Below are 19,714 nucleotides of genomic sequence, written 5' to 3'. Positions count from 1 at the left end.
GGCTCTGGCGACCGGTAGTAGGCGGTATAGCCCTTCCCCACATTGGCGCTGTCAAATCTGCTGGCTACCGACGGGCAGCAGCGTCGGTAGTACAAAGGCAGCGCCCTGCGATCTCCAACCCGCATGCCCAGCGTGGAGATTATGGGCAATAACCCCCTTCATGGACGGCACAACCAATCGAAGGCCCCCAGTTCCCGGTCGCCCCGCTATTCCTGGTCACGGTAGCGGCCATGGTACCGGCGGGGTAGGGGGTGCTAAGAATCCCCGGGCTACCGCAGGCTACCAAAAACAACTGACCCTGGCTACGTTTAACGGACGAACTCTTAGGCTTGACGAACACCTTGCACAGTTGGAAGTGGAACTGGAGAACATTAGATGGCATGTTCTGGGGCTGTGTGAAGTCCGAAGAGAGGGAGAGGACACCATAACCCTAGACTCGGGCCATCTACTGTACTTTCGCGAGGGTGATCAAACATCCCAAGGTGGTATAGGATTCCTCGTCAACAGAGTCCTCTCTAACAACGTTGAAGAGATCTCCAGTGTGTCGAACAGGGTAGCGTACCTGATCCTTCGGCTATCAAAAAGGTATAGCCTGAAGATCATTCAGGCCTACGCACCGACCTCGACACATTCGGATGACGATGTAGAAGATATGTACGAGGACATATCGAAAGCCTTACACAGCACCACCAAGGCTCACTTCAACGTTGTTAAGGGGGACTTTAACGCTAAAGTGGGATTCCCAAATCTTGATGAGTCTCGAGTCGGCCCGCATGGTTATGGAGTAAGGAATCACAGGGGGCAAACGCTAGTCAACTTCCTCGAGCACGAGGGGCTCTTCTTGATGAATTCGTTCTTCAAGAAGAAGCCTCAAAGGAAGTGGACTTGGCGAAGCCCCGACGCTGTGACTAAAAATGAGATCGATTTCATCCTGACGGACAAGAGACACATATTCAGAGATGTCTCAGTGATCAACAGGTTTAGCACCGGATCTGATCACCGACTTGTACGAGGCTCTCTGAATATCGATGTCAAACTTGAAAGAAACCGCTTGATGAAGTCCACGCTCCGTCCTAATCCACTCCAGATCATGGCGGGCTCCGAGAAGTTCCATGAACTTCTCGAAGCGAGATTCGTCGAGCTGGAACCCACCGAGGACGTTGACGAGGCCCTACAAGGCGTGTTTGGGACGCTGAGAAGCGAGGGCATCAAATTCTGTCAATTGCAGCGTACGGGAAAGAAGTCTAAACTCTCGGATGAGACTCTGCGACTTATGACGAAAAGACGCGATGACATCCAGGCCACTCCGTCAGAGAGGTCATACCTAAACAAGCAGATTGCGAAGATGGTACGGCGTGACCTTCGGAGCTCCAATACACGCCTCATTGAGGAGGCGATAGAGCGAAACCGAGGGTCCAAAGTATTCACTCAGCAGCTTGGAAGGAGCCACCTGACGAAGCTTACAACGCACGATGGCCTAACCGTTACGTCAAAGCCGCGGATACTCGCCGAGATAGAGGACTTCTATGGCCGTTTGTACGCTGTAAATGCTCCTCGGGTCCAGCGTGACAATCACGATTTGAGAGCCACCTTGACGCGCCACTATACCGACGACCTGCCAGAAATCAGTCAAGACGAGATCGTGTTGGCTCTAAAACAGCTTAAAAATGGAAAAGCCCCCGGTGAAGACGGAGTTACTTCGGAGCTTTTGAAGTCTGGAGGAGTTCCTATTATCCAGGAACTTCAGAAGCTCTTTAACTTGGTCATTCACTGCGGGAGAACTCCACGGGCGTGGAACAGGAGTATTGTAGTTCTCTTCTTTAAAAAGGGAGATAAAACTCTACTGAAAAACTACCGACCCATCTCACTCCTGAGTCACGTCTACAAGCTGTTTTCTAGAGTCATCACGAATCGCCTCGCAAGAAGACTCGACGAGTTTCAGCCACCGGAACAGGCCGGGTTTCGGGGAGGATATGGCACCATAGACCACATACACACAGTGAGGCAGATTATACAGAAGTCCGAAGAGTATAATCGCCCCTGTGTTTAGCTTTCGTGGACTATGAGAAGGCCTTTGACTCTGTCGAAACCTGGGCTGTCCTGGAATCCTTACAGCGGTGCCAAGTGGACTATCGTTATATACAAGTGTTAAGATGTATTTACGATGCTGCTACCATGAGTGTCCAAGTACAGGACCAGCAGTCTGAACCTATCCAATTACGCAGAGGGGTGAGACAGGGGGATGTCATATCCCCGAAACTGTTCACCGCTGCATTGGAGGATATGTTTAAGACGCTGGACTGGAAAAGGATGGGCATTAACATAAACGGCGAGTACATCTCACACTTGCGATTTGCAGATGACATAGTCCTAATGGCAGAATCGCTGGAGGAACTGGATCAGATGCTGAACAGCCTAGCATCCGCCTCGCGGCGGATTGGTCTCGGCATGAACTTTGATAAAACCAAAGTCATGATCAATGACCACATTGATCCGAGACCCATCTGCGTCAATAGCCACCTTCTTGAAGTTGTTTCCGAATACACTTACCTCGGGCAGATTCTGCAGTTAGGTAGAAATAACTTCGAGAAGGAGGCCAGAAGGAGGATTCAGCTTGGCTGGGCAGCGTTTGGGAAGCTACGTCGAGTCTTTTCGTCACCCATCCCGCAGAGCTTGAAAACAAAGGTTTTCAACCAGTGCGTCCTACCAGTTCTAACGTACGGAGCTGAGTCGTGGACACTCACGATACGGCTAGTCCACCAGTTTAAAGTCGCTCAGCGAGCTATGGAACGAGCTATGCTCGGAGTTTCTCTGAAAGATAAACTCCGTAATGAGGTTATCAGACAGAGAACCAAAGTGATCGACATAGCTCTTCGGATAAGCAAGCTGAAGTGGCAGTGGGCTGGACATATCTGCCGAAGAACCGACAACCGCTGGGGTAAACGAGTTCTTGAGTGGAGACCACGACTTGGCAAACGTAGTGTGGGACGCCCTCCAGCCAGATGGAGTGACGATCTGCGGAAGATTGCTGGCAGGAAATGGATGCGTCAAGCCGAGAACAGGGCGAAATGGCGTGCATTAGGGGAGGCCTATGTCCAGCAGTGGACTGCAATAGGCTGATGATGATGATGATGATGTACAAAATTAATATCATGTAATTAAATCTATTCGATGTTTGTAAGTAAATAAATATTGATTGCATTTGTATAAAATTATTTTATTTCAATTTCGAAATATGATATTCCTAATATAATTATTACATTAATTTTAAAATTTAAATTTATAAAAAAAAAATGTTTGTGTTTAAAATTATAAAATTAGTTTACCTGAAAACATGTTCGGAAAAGCAAATTTTATTAGAGCTACTTAGATCTTGTAGTCAATAAGTATTACCGGATCAAAGTTTAAAAAAAAACAGTGGTTTATGAACAAATTTCATATTCATGGTTCAACTCCAAATGCATTAATATGAGATTCAGATAGCGAAGTGTTCGAAGAATGTCCAGCCCTGTAGGGAAGGGAATACATAAGTGAAACGTGTCGCGGATGACACGGTCACGGCAGACATGGGACAATGTGATCGATCACACAAGGAAAACGTGCCACTTCGATGTATGGAGCGAAACGTTTAAGAATATTTCAGATACATATGTAACCCTATAATAAACCACACTAATCTGAATAATGCAGCTGTTTATCAATGCTATATACCGTAACTTTGGTGTAATAAGACCATATCTCCAATATGAAAACTTTTCAGGAGATAGGTTATAGATAGAACGAAATTAGTCAATAATTTATTTACTTTTTAGTTCAATATCGAGTCGATAACTTATTCATTTGTAACTGCCTCCATGGCCAAACGGCTACCATGTCGGACTGCCACGCAGAGGTCACAGGTTCGATTCCCGGGTCGGAAGAAATATTTGTATGGCCAACATTTATTTCTCTCGTTTGTGTGTATTTTGTGGTTGTCTATGTGTGTCTACGGCCCCCGACCCGCGACACAGGATTTCCCTAGTATAGGGCTATGTTGAGTGTGTGCGTTATTTATTTATTTACGACTAAATATGTGACTTGTAAAATTTTAGCTTCACGTTGTTCGTAGCTTTCGTAGTGTTTGGAGCAGTAGAGCTTCTCGTGAAAGAGTTCATCATAACACTTAATAGGAACATACTTAATAGGAGCTTTGAATCCTATTTTTCAATTTGTCAGAAATTTTTACGGAAAAATTTCCACTAGTTTATTTCAATTTTTCGGAAAAATTCCCAACACTAGTGCTAAAAGCACTTTGACATATGATGACATGTGGCTTTATTATACCAAAGGTGGAAAAAGTCTGCATTAAATAACATAAGTATCGCGGTCAACTACAGGCAGAGGAATATGTGATCAATTGCATCAAGAATTCTCCTTGCTCCGCTACGAGATGTGAATAGTAATAACTTCACTCACGCTACTCAGTTCGTACACAAATAAATGCTACAGTGAGGTAAAGTTATTCGGTTAAACTTCGCGAATGTGAAATACCCAAAGCGGTAGTTAGTCATAATTCCTATCTATCAATTAGCTCTTTACAACTTACTTTCTCGCAGACGTTGCGGCATCCCCCCGACGCTTTGTCGCAACACGCCGATATGTCTGAAACAAAAAACGCCATAAAGTACATAAACACAAAGCGTTTCTGTATGAAAACGTCAACAGGATCCTATCCCAACAGCTGGTGAAACACTCGCGCCCCACAATAAAGCGTCTGTGGCAGATACAGATGACTCTATAAAGCTTTTGATCTATTTCTTACGTCTCCGCCGAGTTATTGTTCTAATTTATTTATAGAAAGTCGTTACTAAATATTATTTATTACACAGCTACTCTAAAGTAGCCATACCGCGGCGAACAGCGTTAAAGGTATACGATAACCTCAATAAATATTTATGAACACACGATTTATCCTTTGCAAGTTGTAATAGATAAATAAAACATCCCTACTTATAAAATTCATACAAAGTGTAAAGATAATTTTCGTTTGATCAACGCGAACACCGGTTGTGAAATGCGAGTGACACGTAAATTGATTTGATCTTCTTAAGCTGAGTAAGTGACAAATTAATTTCAAGGTGAGGATTAAAGAGAAAGCAAAGATTATAGATATTTACGTAGTGGTTGGCGAACCTGTTTAGTAGGTCTCGCCTTGAGCTAATTTCAATAAAGTCAAATTATAGGAAGTAAGGCATATAAATTGACTGAGGATAGCTCTTGATCAGGGTCGTATTGCGAACACATTATTCTCTCTCTCACACACACAAATTTTTGGTTAGTTGTAGAACAAGTAGAGCCCCTTGTGAAAGAGTGCGTCCAAGGTAGTACTGTCACCTTACCTATTTCTGCCGCCAAGCATTAATGTCAGCATTACTGTGTTCCGGTTTTGTAGGGTAAGGGTGCTGGTGAAATTACAGCCACATTGGACTTGTCAACTTATGTCTCGGGGCGCAGTGGTAGTGCCCCTCAGATATTTGCAATTTAAAGGTCTGAGTGGCACTGTAACTGGTATGGACAGGTTTGTAGCTTACCGTCAGGCGTACGACTGGTTTGTCCCGTCACTTAATGTTATAAAAAAAACGAAAAACCCTTTTTGTCCGTTGTAACCATTGACTTACAATGTAAGTCAATGGGTGTAACGTAAAGTTTTAAATTGCAGGGAACAACCCATCACTAACAGCAGTCAGAAACCTACAAAATGTATTTCAGTATCACATAAGAACTCTGTGACACCGACAGTACAGAGTTAATAAAGTCAATGTCAACTGCTTTTATCACATGAAAGTCGTGAAAATAATACAAACTACATAAAACTAGAGTACATTCGAAAAAGCATTCGATCGTGTTGATCATAATATTCTTTTATCAAAACTCCCACGTGCTGGGGATACACGGGGATCTTTTGCGGTAGGTGAAGTCCTATCTCATCAATAAATCTCAAACGGTTGTCATCGGCGGTTACAAAACGGACTATGTAAATATACCCTCTGGTGTACCCCAGGGATCGCTCCTGGGCCCATTATTCTACAATACCTTTTTATATGACATATATACTTGCAAATCGCCCTCAAAATTTCTTATGTACCCTGTTGATACAGAAATATATCGCGCAATAAAAGCTGAAAATGATACCATGTATCTCCAGAACGATATTAATTGTTTAGTCGAATATTATAAGAAAAACCGTATAACAGTTAATTTCAATAAATGACAAGTAATATCTTTCAGTCATAGCCCTCGTCCTATAAAGCACATATATACCATGAATGGTGCTCAGTTGAACAGAGTGGAACAAGTCCGTGACCTAGGCGTTCATTTAGATCATACATTTTATATTAGTCATCATATTGACACCATAACCAGTAAAGCTAATAAATCCCTTACTTTCGTGATGAGAATGCTCCTCATTTCGCGACCCTGTATGTATTAAAAACTTGTACTTTTCATACGTGCGCAGTACACTGGAGTATGCGTCAACTATTTGGTCACCTAACTATAAAAAAAATACATAATTGTAATAGAAAATATACAGAAGAAGTTTGTTAAATTTCTTAATTTCAAAACTTTTAAGACATCTTCATCTTACGACGACAGCTGTAAGAACAATAATGTACTACCGTTAGAACAAACGACGAATTCTTTTAAATATGTTATATATGTACGATATTTTAAACTCAAATATTGATTACTCTGAACTAATAGGTAGCCTGGGACTTAATGCTCCGAAAAAGCGGACACGACATACTCGACTCGTACACGTGCCTACCCACCGCACCAACTATGGAAAAAATTTTCTTAGTGGATACAATTGCTACTTTTTTATGTTTAAATTCTTTTTACCGACTACCTTCTAAATAACACAAGGCGATCTGTTATTGGCCTTACAAACAAACATAATTTTTATTGTTAAATATTATTTAAGAAACGCCGTTGAATGTCTGAAATAAATAAAATAAATAAATAAAAAAATTATGTATATACAACAAGGTTATTTTAAAATACTAACAACCTCACAGGACTATGTTACTAACATCATAAACAACAAGTTTTGTTACATGACTTTTTGCAAAACATAATAAATTTACCAAAAATAAACCGTAACACATTTTTAAGTTTTGGTTGTACTATCTGACACTAGTACATATATTTGGCAGAATAAGTTCATACGTGCAAGCGTCCTCCGCGATGACTCCCACCCCCATGAAAGTATTTTAAATAAATAAACTACTCATCTATTAGCTAACACACTTTAAAGTTTGTTCAGTGCAGTAGTCATAAGGCCTCGAGTATGTAAACAGAAATAGAGCCGAAATGTCATTTAATTTGTTGGAAAACTATTCTGCCAAATCATTACAGTGACAACTGCGCTTCGATTGGCCAGCCCAAATTGGAAACAATTGACGGATATCGTCCATGTCAATTGTTTAACTTCAAAACGTCCAGTTTGTGATGTGATTCCGTTTGTTTTGTAATTAGATGTTTTGCTGTTTTTCCCACACCATCGAATGGAATAGCCCACGGGGGCTGAGTTAGAGATATTATCTTTATTACACTAAATACACAATATTTTTAAGTTACAATATTTTTGGGATATACGGAGATGTACACACAGGTCAGTTGTTGGCGCTGTGCTATCTCAATTTTCTAATGTGTGGTTTCAGCGCAAACGAGAGTTGATATTTAAAAGTGATATAAGATCCATTTGCCTGACGAGTTGCCAGGGATGGATGGCCCGTATTTCCGTCTCTATTTCTGGTTATATACTCGACGTCATAAGGCTATCAGTTTCGTGTAACGCCCAATACGGACCTGGCGATCTCCCAGTGCCATCACGAACCCTGCTACGATTACTACGCTGAACAAGATAACCGCATCATATTCTATAAGTTTGCTTTTACTCAATCCTCTTTAGCTAATGCCTACCCTGAGATTATGCAAACCACAGTTGTGAAGTGCCGCTATTAATAATACGTTTTGCAGATAAGGGTGTGTACTGGTCCACACCCGTTATAAATTTGTAGTTTGCAACTGAAGGAAATTAGTTTTACAAATTGCTTTTATAATAGGATTTACTGGAACTAGGCTCCAGTCATCTAGAGATGTACAGCCAACAGCTTGCTGGGATACAATTTGATCTTTGGATCGTCTTATACATAGTAAATAACATTGTTGAATTAATGATTTAATGAAATGTAAATAGAGGCGTGTCGGTTTTCACGCCTAGGCAATAAGAGAGTTTATAAGATTTATATAGTACCAAGTGGACTTAGTAGCAATAGTGCTTGTGAAAGTTTATCCAGGGTATGTACTGTCACCACAAAAGTCTCAATAATACATTGATTTTGCTTAACAATAAAACTAAACTAAATAAGACATGGAAAACCGATTTTATAGATCTCGTTTTGTTGCTTCCCAGATACGTTAATAACTCGATTCCTCTAAAAATGTCGATTACGTTAATAATGATAAGGATAAGGAGAGTAGAAATATAGAGCTCTTGCATATTAATCCCATTAACAAAATTGCCACCCGGAATTATTGCAAATTATAATATTGAATCGCAATTATCAGTACAATACATGCACTTGTGCGGTTCAGGGTAATTCAATTGAATTCAGTATCCGAGTTCGATAAATGAATTATGAATCGCTTTGTGCTCGACGTTGAATCGATTTTAACTGTCGTCGTAAAAATTAATTGGTGATTATTAATCGTGAGTAATATGTAGATTCGACATTGTGTGTTTTTCGAAATTAAAACGTTCAATCCTGTTTTGTAAACACCGTGGTAGCCTAATGGTTTGACTTACCACCTCTGAAGCAGAGGGCGAGTATTCGAATCCAGGCTTGTACCTCTAAGTTTCTCGGAATTTATATGCGAAGTTTAATTTGAAGTTTACCATTAGCTTTCCAGTCAAAGAAAACATTGTGACAAAACCTGCTCATATCTGCAAAGCAATTTCAATGATGTATGTGAACTTCCCAATCCGTATTGGTAAACTACGGCGCAAGCCCTCCCATTGTGACGAGACATGTGCAAAAGGAGGCATGTGCCCAGCAGTGGAACTATATATACAGGCTAACTATTTATCCTGTTTTGTAATTGCATTCGCTTCTTTAAGGGTGAGATTAAAATATTTACAAAATGTGCCCAGCCTTTTATTCGTCTGAACTGCTTAAATAAATAACTTAATTTAATTTACATTCATGATTCATTTATTTTAAACATCACCTTGTGTACCTACTCATATAAAAACATAACATCATCATATCCATTACCCTGTGGGGTAGACGAGACGAACTAGACGTGCGCCTGGTGGTTAGCGACACGCTTGTCCATAACAGTTGTTGTGCCACTCAAAGCTTCAAATCACAAAGAACAGAGGGTCAACTAAATAGATATTTCAAGTACTGCTAGACATAAATTAAAATGTACCTCTACTTTATTGACATCCTGAAAACTCGGACCCACTTCGGATGTCTCTTGTGCACTACACATTGCTTATGTACACATTGTTTTTTTTTTATTTGTTTTTTTTTATTTGTTTTTTTTTATAACATTAAGTGACGGAACGAACAAGTTGTGCGCTTGTAAATTACATGTCTGTCCATGTCAGTAGCAGTGCCACTCAGAGCTTTAATTTGCAAAGATCTGAGGGGCACTACCCAGGGGCGCCCGTCACCTTGACACATAAGTTAACAAGTCCCATGTGCCTGTAATTTCATCAGCACCCTTACCCTTCAAAACCGGAACACAGGAATGCTGACATTATTTCTTGGCGGTAGAAATAGGTAAGATGGCAGTACTACCCTGGACATACTCTTTCACAAAATCTCGCACTAGATATCACCCTTTTTTTCTATATCTACGGATATCACTAGCGGCGACAAACGCCGAAAAGTCAGTACTAAGATCTATAACGAAAACACAGGAGAATTTCGACGAGTCGGTACGAAACTGGAGAAACTGGACCCATGGCTCAGATGGCTAGGACAAAGCGAGTTCGAGTCCCGTCCGGTCGACGACAAAAAAAAATTTTCTGTGTGGTCGATCTCTATATTCATAATCATTTTAAATTCGAGTTTATCAACAGAGTTAAATAGTTGTTTCAGGTACTGCTAGATATAAATACTCATAAAATATACCATATAGATAAATACTACTTTATAGATAAATGAGATCTTACCTTGTGAATTAGCACAGGCCAACGTCACAGCAGCCACTATCAGTCTTGACTTCCACCATAAACATCGTCGATCAATTCCTTTACGTTTTTTTGTTGCCATTCTTCGTTCTTGAGACTTCTATTATATGGTATTTAGGTTATACCCATCTGTAATTATAATCGTAAACTTTAGCATGTACGTAAGGTACACATGAATCATCTTTGACCCATTTAAATGTCCCTATGCTGGGCACGACTCTCCTCTCACAGTTTGGGACATAGTCTGACGGCCTCAGTGGTAGAGAGGCTTGCACATCGATTTTCATAGTGTCGCCATCTCAGAGATCTCGGGTTCGATCCCCAGCCGAGTCGCACTGCATCCGACTCGTATGCGTTCCGAATCCCAGACAATACACAACTAGAAAATTCGGGCCCACTTCGGATGTCGCTTGTGCACTAAGTGCGATTCTACACTACTAGAAAATATACGAATATCGTGACATTCCGGACAGGCATTTGTCGAATTCGTAACTGGGTGTTTACTCTCGATCTCCGTCCGACATCCGTCCGAAACAATTACTGTCAAATAAGTAATATTCGACAAAATTAAAAGACAAGTATCAAGTATGAAGCTTCATTCTCATCACGCGTCTTTTCATTTGGTCAAGTATTGGTTATTTGGCAGTAATTGTTTCGGACGGATGTCGGACGGATATCGAGAGTAGACCCCCCGATACGAATCGAATATAATACGCAAACGCTCTTAGGCAATAAAACACTTTTATTTTAATACGACAGGCCGGACAATATACACTTTGAAGTCATATTTGCAAACATAAGAAACACGACGTTTTCAAAATTCAAACGGCGTTTGTTCACAACGAATCTGAGTTCTGATACCCAAACAAGTATTTAATTAGAATCTAAATTAATTAAAAAATCATGTCACGCGTTCTTCTGTTTAAATTAAGAAAAAAAAAGATCGTTTTACCGCCCACACCATCCGCAATAATCTCATAAATAGCCAGTATCTTGTAGTAGTTTATGAATTTAATTACAAATCTTGTAACAAGCAGTAATCGCAATGTGGTGGTATATGAAAGTTGTGCAGTGATGTGGCGTAATGCAACTAATTTATAACATTAAACATTTTATTGCCAACCTAATTAAAAATGCTCTGAATTTACACTACGCTCTGCAATGAGCTCAATCAATATGCAGTGTTAACAAATTATGATAACATACAACTTGGTTATTAAAAGTGATAAACAGTTCTACTAGGATAATGTTAAACTAATATAAAATTGCGCTTTCTGTTGATACAGAAAAGGTTTCTATTAGTGCAGAATCTGCCTGAATAGGTGCTATTTCCACTGCAAAGCAGCACTACGTTCCTGATTGAAATTCAATTCAATTAAACAGGAGCGAGGGCAAGAACAATCATAGGCGCAGGGGTCATAAGACCTTATGTTTCACGGTTGGCAACACATTTGCGATATTGTGAATAAGAACTTTCGTAATAAAGCAGACGTCTAGGCGGCGATCATCACTTTTTTGATAAATAATAATAGATGCACGCCCCTTGTCCACACTACCAAAAAAACGACTGAAACGAGTTTGTCGAGGTATATAAGAAATAAAAGGATAATGTTAACTCGTTAGGTACCTACCTAAACTCAAACTCAAAATATTTATGTAACTGGTAAACAAATTACACTTCAAATCATCATATTGATTAAAATCTACTACTCATTCGTAAGACACATTCCCCTGAGAAGAACGAGTAAGAAACACTAGGGGTTATTCTTTTTAAATTAAATCAGGAGCAAATCAAGACCTCAAACAGGACCGAGAGCAAGCCTAATCATCCTAAGATCTTATATTCCACAGCCGGCAACACATTTAATACGTTATGAATATTTTCTTAATTGGCGATGATCATCACTTTTTTAAAAAAGATGTAAGCACTAAACAAATTACACTTGAAATCACATTTATTAAAACTTACTATTTATTCTCTCGAGAAGGGTAACAAACACCAGGGGTTGTTCTTTGTAAATTCTCATTTATACACACTTACCATTTACAATATTTATTTCAAATATAATGGATAGAAAAAACCTGCAAGAGCCAAACGGGTTACTACCAAGGATTTTTGTCATACAAGTACGTAGAAGCCATATAACCTTTAGGATAAAGTTTTTGTTGCACTGAAGTTTCAACCCTCGTAAATGGCAAATTTTGAATATCAACCGAAATTTTATTATAGACGCGTATACAATGTTCATTAAATGAATTTGTGACTTGTTAAGACGACTTTCAAGAACAGCCATTTTATTTTTATTCCTCGTAATAATGTTACGTCTACCACTATTTTTTTTATAAAAAAACACTATTCTTCTTAACATAAATTACGTAATCATAAATGTTCTGTGATGATAGTATAACAATGTTACTCATTTTTTAAACTTCTCTCTCAAAGACACTCCTGTTTCTATTCTATTTCTATTGATAGTAATACTATCATCTACGTATTACCATAGAAATAAGATCTTTATATGGTAGTTAAAAAGTCCTTCTCTAAACGTACTCGTATTACAAAAGGTAAGTAGAGTTTGAGTAATTTCAAGTTTTACAAAACTTTAATACGACCACCATTTTTAATAAAAATTTATAATCTACTCACCGTAAAACGAAGAATGGTAGATTTTACATCCGTGAAAAGTCATTAAATAGGTACCCAAAATCCATTTTCATTAGTTCCTTTATGACACCATTACAGCATGGCCATTAAAAAAGGACTCGTATATCTGGGCACGCTTTATTGACAGTTATAACATGTGGTACTCAGAGTTAGAGAAGCCTAGAAATAAATACTACGAGGCTTTATGCATAGGTACCCAGAGCCGGATTTAAAGTTTGAGCGCTCGTAGGTTAAAAACTTTTAGACCATCATCATCATCAACCCATTTATACGTCCCAATGCTGAGCACGGGGAGACCCGTCTATAATCCTCGCCTGAGATGAGTCTCAGGCGAGGATTTAGGTCATAGTCCGTCCCGCGAGCCCTATGATGGTGACCTGACCATCGTCAGGTTTCATCACGATATTTTCCTTCACCAAAAAGTGTCATGGTAAATTTAAACTAAATTTCGCATATAAATTCGTGCAAACCCGGATTCGAACCCACGGCCTCTGCTTGAAAGGCGGTAGGTCAACCCTGTACCACGGCTTTTTTAGAACTTTTATGAATTTTGTTTAAATAATACCTTATTTACCATGCGCCCCTCAACATTGTTCGCTGTTAGGCCGGGGCTTAGCAAGCCTAATAAAAAATCCAGACTAGAGGTACCTCGGTAACAATTACCTATTTATATGAATCTGTAACAACTCCACATTATGATTGAAAATACAATCAACTTTTATATAAATCTTTTTCATAGGACTTCCCATCGGTTTTTGATTGACTACTACAGGACAATAATATCAGTACAGAATACTAAAAAAACGACCCCAAAAGTTCGTGGAGTTACCAAGTGCGCGGTAAAATCGGTTACCGGAAAGTGCGCGAAACCGGATTCAACCCTAGTTTGCCATCCTTCGATGTGAAATTTTTTTTTTTTCAAATTTAAATGGGACCACTACCGAGGTTCCCTCTTTCCAACAAAAAAGAATCATCAAAATCGATTCACAAAATGCAGGAAATGCCGGAGTTATCGCGTAGCATAGATACAAAAAAATACAGTCGTATTGAGAACCTCCTCCTATTTTGAAGTCGGTTAAAAAGGCTTTTCAAAAAAGGTATTTTTTATTAAAATAAAAAATATCAAAATAAAATAAGTCAATCAGATAGCAGTGCGTTGGCTCGCATCTGATTGGTTAATTTCCTTACTTGACTTGACACACATTGATTGACTACAAATCTGTATGAAGAGGATGATCACGGGATGTCATGTATCAGCAAATTCTGAGTTTCGAGGCCAGTTGTCGAGCTCTTGAACCGCTTTCTACAAATGAGATGGAGACGCTAAGACCCATGAAGTACCGTGACAACCCACGAGAAAGTATTAAGTAGTCCTACCACATCGTGGCAACATGGCAAGACGGAAACCTGCATTAGATATATTACATGACATTTTACTGATGCTCTATCAGCAGAAACTTCAAGAAAGTAATACACATAGAGTGACTAATCCCTCTGAAATCGCGGAATTATTGTTTATATGTTTTGTTCTATGACGAACGATGAATTGTAAGTAAAAATATAAGCTTTTTTTATGCTACAAAACGACGAGACGAACCTGTCTGGTGGTAAGCGACATGCCTATCCATAACAGTTACAGTGCTACTCACAGCTTTAAATCGCATAGATCTGCGGGGCACTGCCATTGCGCCCGTCACCCTGAGACGTAAGTTGACAAGTCCCATGTGAATACCTAATTTACTATACTACTATAATATATCATTCACCCTTCAAAACCGAAACGCAATAATGCTCATATAACTGTTTGGCACCAGAAATAGGTAAGGTAGCATTTCTTCCCTAGACGAACCCATTCACAAGGAGTTCTACCACTAATATAATTTATACTAGATTTTTTGGATATTATTTTTTATATTTTTTATCGTTCCGGAATTTCATTGGGAAGTATTATGCACTCTATGTCTGTGTATCTTGAAGTTTACTTAAACATATAGTCCGCCTATTACGTTTATTAATGACAGATTAAAAACAATCATATAAACATAAAAGTCGCGAATGTGACCCAATGGACTTGTTAACCCTCATTAAAGTGGTCACACAATACTGGTAGCGACGCGTAGACGCGAACCCGCATCACAATGTTTATTAGCCATAAACTGAACATAGTTACATGTGCTATGTGGCACTTGCCCAGTGGATGGGTCAATGTTTCTTTATATTACTAAAGACTATGAAGTTCAAAGAAACCTAAAAAGACAGTCATTCATTAATTTTTTACATAGAGGAACTATTTTCGGACTCAGGTTGTAATGTAGCATAATAGAAATTGTAAATTGTTTTTAATACAAATTATTAATGTATATGTATAATTCGTTTACATCAACGTGGACTAGCTTATGCTGTCTGCTATCGATGAAAGCTCGGATATGATTTGTGTTTCTTGATTTATTAACAATTTATTTTGATCGTCAGTTTCTAATTAAAGTATATGATCACCACTTCCACTCCACATTTATATTTACAATGTTATATACATTTTATTTTGTTGTGATACCTATTAGGAAGAACAGAGCTTACTGGGAAGTTGGTAAAAGTTACAAAAAAAACAATCACGTTCACGAAGTGGGTGGTTTGCTTTATATTAGACATAACTAGTTAATGAATATTCACCACCATCTCAGTCAGTCGTGATCATGGGACCTGTAAAGGGCCCGAAACGTTGGTATACTCCCTCGGACACATAATTCGAGCCACTATACTCTTTTTATTTTTAAAGGACTTAAACACAAAAATATCGTTATTATCGAAGAAAAAGTTATCACCAGTTTTGCAAGTTCAAATTTTTAACACAGGACTTATGGAAATGACGTTTAATATATTAGTTTTAAAATTAGTTTTTGTTCATACAAACATTGTTTACGCAGATGACATTTAATACTGAAAATACTGGATGGCTCGAATTTATGTCTCCGTGTGTATACGCGATTTATATCCGAAAATATAATTTCATTTGAAACATGTAGTCAGTAATCGCGAAAACCTAAAAACTCCATAGTCACGTATATGAATATCTCTTTTTTATTTCGAAACATTTTCCACTTAACGACAACTTTGCCAAGTACTAAAGGTAAACCCATATCAAATACTCACAGATACGTAAGTAAATGAAATATTTCACGTTTTACATCGTGGTGTGAACAAGTTTTCACACAAATCAAAAGAGCCGCCGCTGCCGCCTGTGCCGCCGCCGGTCGGTTTGCGAATCGGCGGGCTCTAATAAAAATGCTTTATGACTCCATCTGCTACTCGCGACTTCAGAAACTTTATGAACTAGGAAAGTGAATATTGCGTATCTAACGTATCTGTTACTCCGTTTGCTCTACTTTATTTACTATAGAGGATAGACTACTATCCTCCACATTCGTCTTTTTTATTTTACTATTTGGCACTATGGCATCCAGCCCTTGGCCATATGCAGTTTCATCCAATTTTGTATATTATGATTATTTTTATGATTCCAGTTGAAGAATGACAGTGAATCTACATTGATAGTCACTCCACGTCAATATTATTTAACTTAATAAGAACCAGAAAACTTTTAATTTTTATTTTTATAATACCAAGTCGACACGCCAATCTATAACAGTTGCAATGCCACTCAGAGCTTTACATCGCAAATATCATAGGACACCGTTGCGTTCCGGTTTTGAAGGGTGCTGGTGAAATTACAGGCACATGGAACTTTTCAACTTATGTCTCAGGGTAATGGGCGCAGAGGCAGTACACCTCAGATCTTTGGGCTTTAAAGCTCTGAGGTGCATGACGTTCGTCCTATCATAAAAAAAAATAAAAAATAAAACGGGAATGCAGTAGAAGATGGCAGTACTTTCCTGAACGAACTCTTTCACAAAGAGCTCTACCAATATACCTACTCGTACATCAATATGTACATAATATGTGAAGTGATTCAGAGCCACAGGAAAATAAATTTAAAATTTTTAATTGTAGGCCATATGACCACTCTCTACGTGATTACAAATCCTGCTGGGCATATCGATTCTTATTTTCGCGTTTGTTATACATTGGAAATGAAACTAATGTTTCTTCGGTTCTAAATCGTTTATATTTATTTTTTCATTCAAACCAACGTTGCGGGCCTTTTGCTGGTCCCATAGTCATCTCACTCAGCCGTGACCATTACAGCTATAAAGGCCACAAAACGTTGCTTTATCAGAAAAAAAAAACAAAAATAAACGCGGTTTAGAAATGAAAAAAAATCCAATTAATTAGACTAATTTATTACGTTAAAGATTGATTATCTTTAACTTAGTTAACTTTCTTCAAATAGCTTTGTAAATACACAAGACAAATCGTCATAGATCGGACATTCTCGGATTTTTTTATAATATCCGAGAAATACGATTTCATATTACACTCTCAAATACATAAATAATAAAAATTACCACTAAAAATAGGCAGAGAATACTAACCCGAAAATGACCCGAATATACTTTACAATTTTTGAAAACGCGAATATTCAATAAACATCAATAAGATCACTTTGATTACATATCTACGTCTACATACAATTTCACACAAGTTACAAATACTTATAATCAATTGTATAGCCTGTTTTCATTAAACACTCATGAGACAAAAATTATTTATTAAACGTGCTGTAAACTAATACGGTTATTGCCCAAGTGCGTCGTTATTTCTAATATCTGCTAGTTATTTTTGGCCACGCTCATCTCATATATCACTTCAAAGCATACTCCCGGACATGTCTTATCTTTATAACGTGTACCTAATCTTCCCTCTTCAGATCAGAACTAATGAACCACCATAATGTCATCAACACTGTACTCAAACTTTATCAAAATGTTTTCACTTTTTAAGAACAAAGGTTTTTTTACAAATACGGGCACAATATCATTTATTCATTATCCAATAAAAAAATTTAATCCATAGGTTCCATTTTTAAAACAATCACGATAAGCCGGTGAAATTCGCGCGCTTTTTCTGTATCAGGCAGCAGCGGGCAAACACAACTCAACACACGACCGTTCTCGCGCCAAATTGACGCGTTACTAAATAGACCGGCATAAATTCATTCAACTCCAGACTCTAAATCTTCCGTCTTTGTCTTTCGAACTCATTTGGGTGTACGGTTGTCTTTTTCTTTCGCTTCCGCTTGATGAACCCTATTGAGCTCGTTAGTCATTAATTAATTCTGCATAAGAAAATTACTTTTAATTTAAACGGTACACAGATGGGACCGATTCTGAGCGGAGCTTAGGAACCGTCATGAACTATGGAACGCCTGTAAAACAAACTTACACCTTATCACTAACTTTGTTTGAACCAATATTTCAGGAGTGAACTAATTGTCGAGAAAACTATTTGTCATACTAGAGTATGAAGTATAGAAATAAATTTCAAAATAAGTATTGGAATCAGTTCGTAAAGTTACATAAACTTGCACAACACTGTTTTTAACCATTTAAGTATGTGTTTTGATAAAAATAATATCCACATACCGTACTCCTAACTCAAATTGTTAAACTCTACATGAATGTAGAGGCGAAGTCAACACAAGTGCAAGTGGCTAAACAAGAGTTCGCTTTTATCCACAATACTAAACAAATAATGTTACGAACTTCACAGCACGTGTTCCAAGGAACACAATAAAAATCCCATTTAATGCGCAATCGGCAGGATTCTGTGCAAAGTGATATTTATCGCGAATCGAGAAGATACTCGTATTTCTTTATAAGAACCGCGAAGGATAGAGACAATCTATATCAATAAGTGACAATTTATTGACTGAAAACGTTAAATATGTTTTCCGATGTACCCTTGCGTTGTATAAATCTTGTTGGTTAAAAGCCATTTAAAATTTTACTTCATGTCGCTTATTATAAGAATAGTCATAAATTCATGTAGCGAATGCTGTATAAATATATCTAATAGGTACATCTTTAGTATCTACTTAACTCGTGTAATCACTACAATATTGCCGTCCGCTAACGAAAAAGCGGCTAAGTGACAAAATTTTTTTTTTGAGATAAATCATAAAAAATCACAACCCAGTTTTAGAATATTAAAATTGTTTAATGATATTACAGGTATGCATCATTAGGGTAAGTTCCGATAAGGCGAACACGTTATGTAAGTTTAACTGTTTTTAAAAGATACTTTTGTGCTCTATCTTTTGCTATTTAAAACGGATATTTGACCATTTGTCACTTAGGCGCCTTTTAGATATTGGACGGCAGAATACTGGAATAATCTTTGCCAGTTAGTTATTCCTATATTAAAAGTCTCTCGAATTACTTTTTGGTTTTGTTATTACTATATTTATTTATTATTAAGAGCGGTTAGTAGTCTCGTGAAAAACGCTTATTTCTCAGTTGAAAATTCAGGGCAACCAACAAAAAATCAATGATTTGGCATTTTTTAACCGACTTCAAAACGGAGGAAGTTCGATTGTGTTTTTTTTTGTATGTATGTTACCCGATAACTCTATTTGTGAACTTCTAAGCAAAATCGCTTAGAATAATAACGCATAGAAACCTAGTCCGCACACGCTAAGTGAGGCAAATTGAAGCGTGCCAAAAGGGCCTACACGAGCGGGCGGGCCTTCAGTGCTCAAGGTCAACTTGCACCGCGAACATATCAAGAATTTTAGCTAAAAATGACGAAATGTGCGATAAATGAGTGTAAAAAATACGTCAGACGAACATAAAATAGATACTAACATCACATTCCACAAGGAAGTAACGCGTTTCAACTTGTATTTTTAT

The 19,714-nt window shown here is 38.2% G+C and overlaps 1 protein-coding gene across 1 annotated transcript in view; it reads right to left on the bottom strand.

The window, feature by feature from the left end:
* Positions 1 to 17,999, bottom strand: part of LOC113231564 (reversion-inducing cysteine-rich protein with Kazal motifs) — a 59,199-nt gene extending 41,200 nt beyond the window's left edge. Inside the window, exons 1-3 of the mRNA XM_026465903.1 lie at positions 17,716 to 17,999; positions 10,226 to 10,372; positions 4,586 to 4,641 (exon numbers count right to left, since the gene is read on the bottom strand). Of these exons, the coding sequence (XP_026321688.1) occupies positions 4,586 to 4,641; positions 10,226 to 10,325 (156 nt within the window). The 5' untranslated portion in view covers positions 10,326 to 10,372; positions 17,716 to 17,999. The remainder of the gene's footprint in view (positions 1 to 4,585; positions 4,642 to 10,225; positions 10,373 to 17,715) is intronic.
* Between the last annotated feature and the right edge of the window lie 1,715 nt (positions 18,000 to 19,714).

This window comes from Hyposmocoma kahamanoa, unplaced genomic scaffold (genome assembly GCF_003589595.1).
Source record: "Hyposmocoma kahamanoa isolate Upper Pololo Valley unplaced genomic scaffold, ASM358959v1 65, whole genome shotgun sequence".
Taxonomy (NCBI): Eukaryota; Metazoa; Arthropoda; class Insecta; order Lepidoptera; family Cosmopterigidae; genus Hyposmocoma; species Hyposmocoma kahamanoa.
The sequence above is the reverse complement of the archived record's forward strand: the minus strand, read 5'-3'. Positions and strand labels throughout refer to the sequence as shown.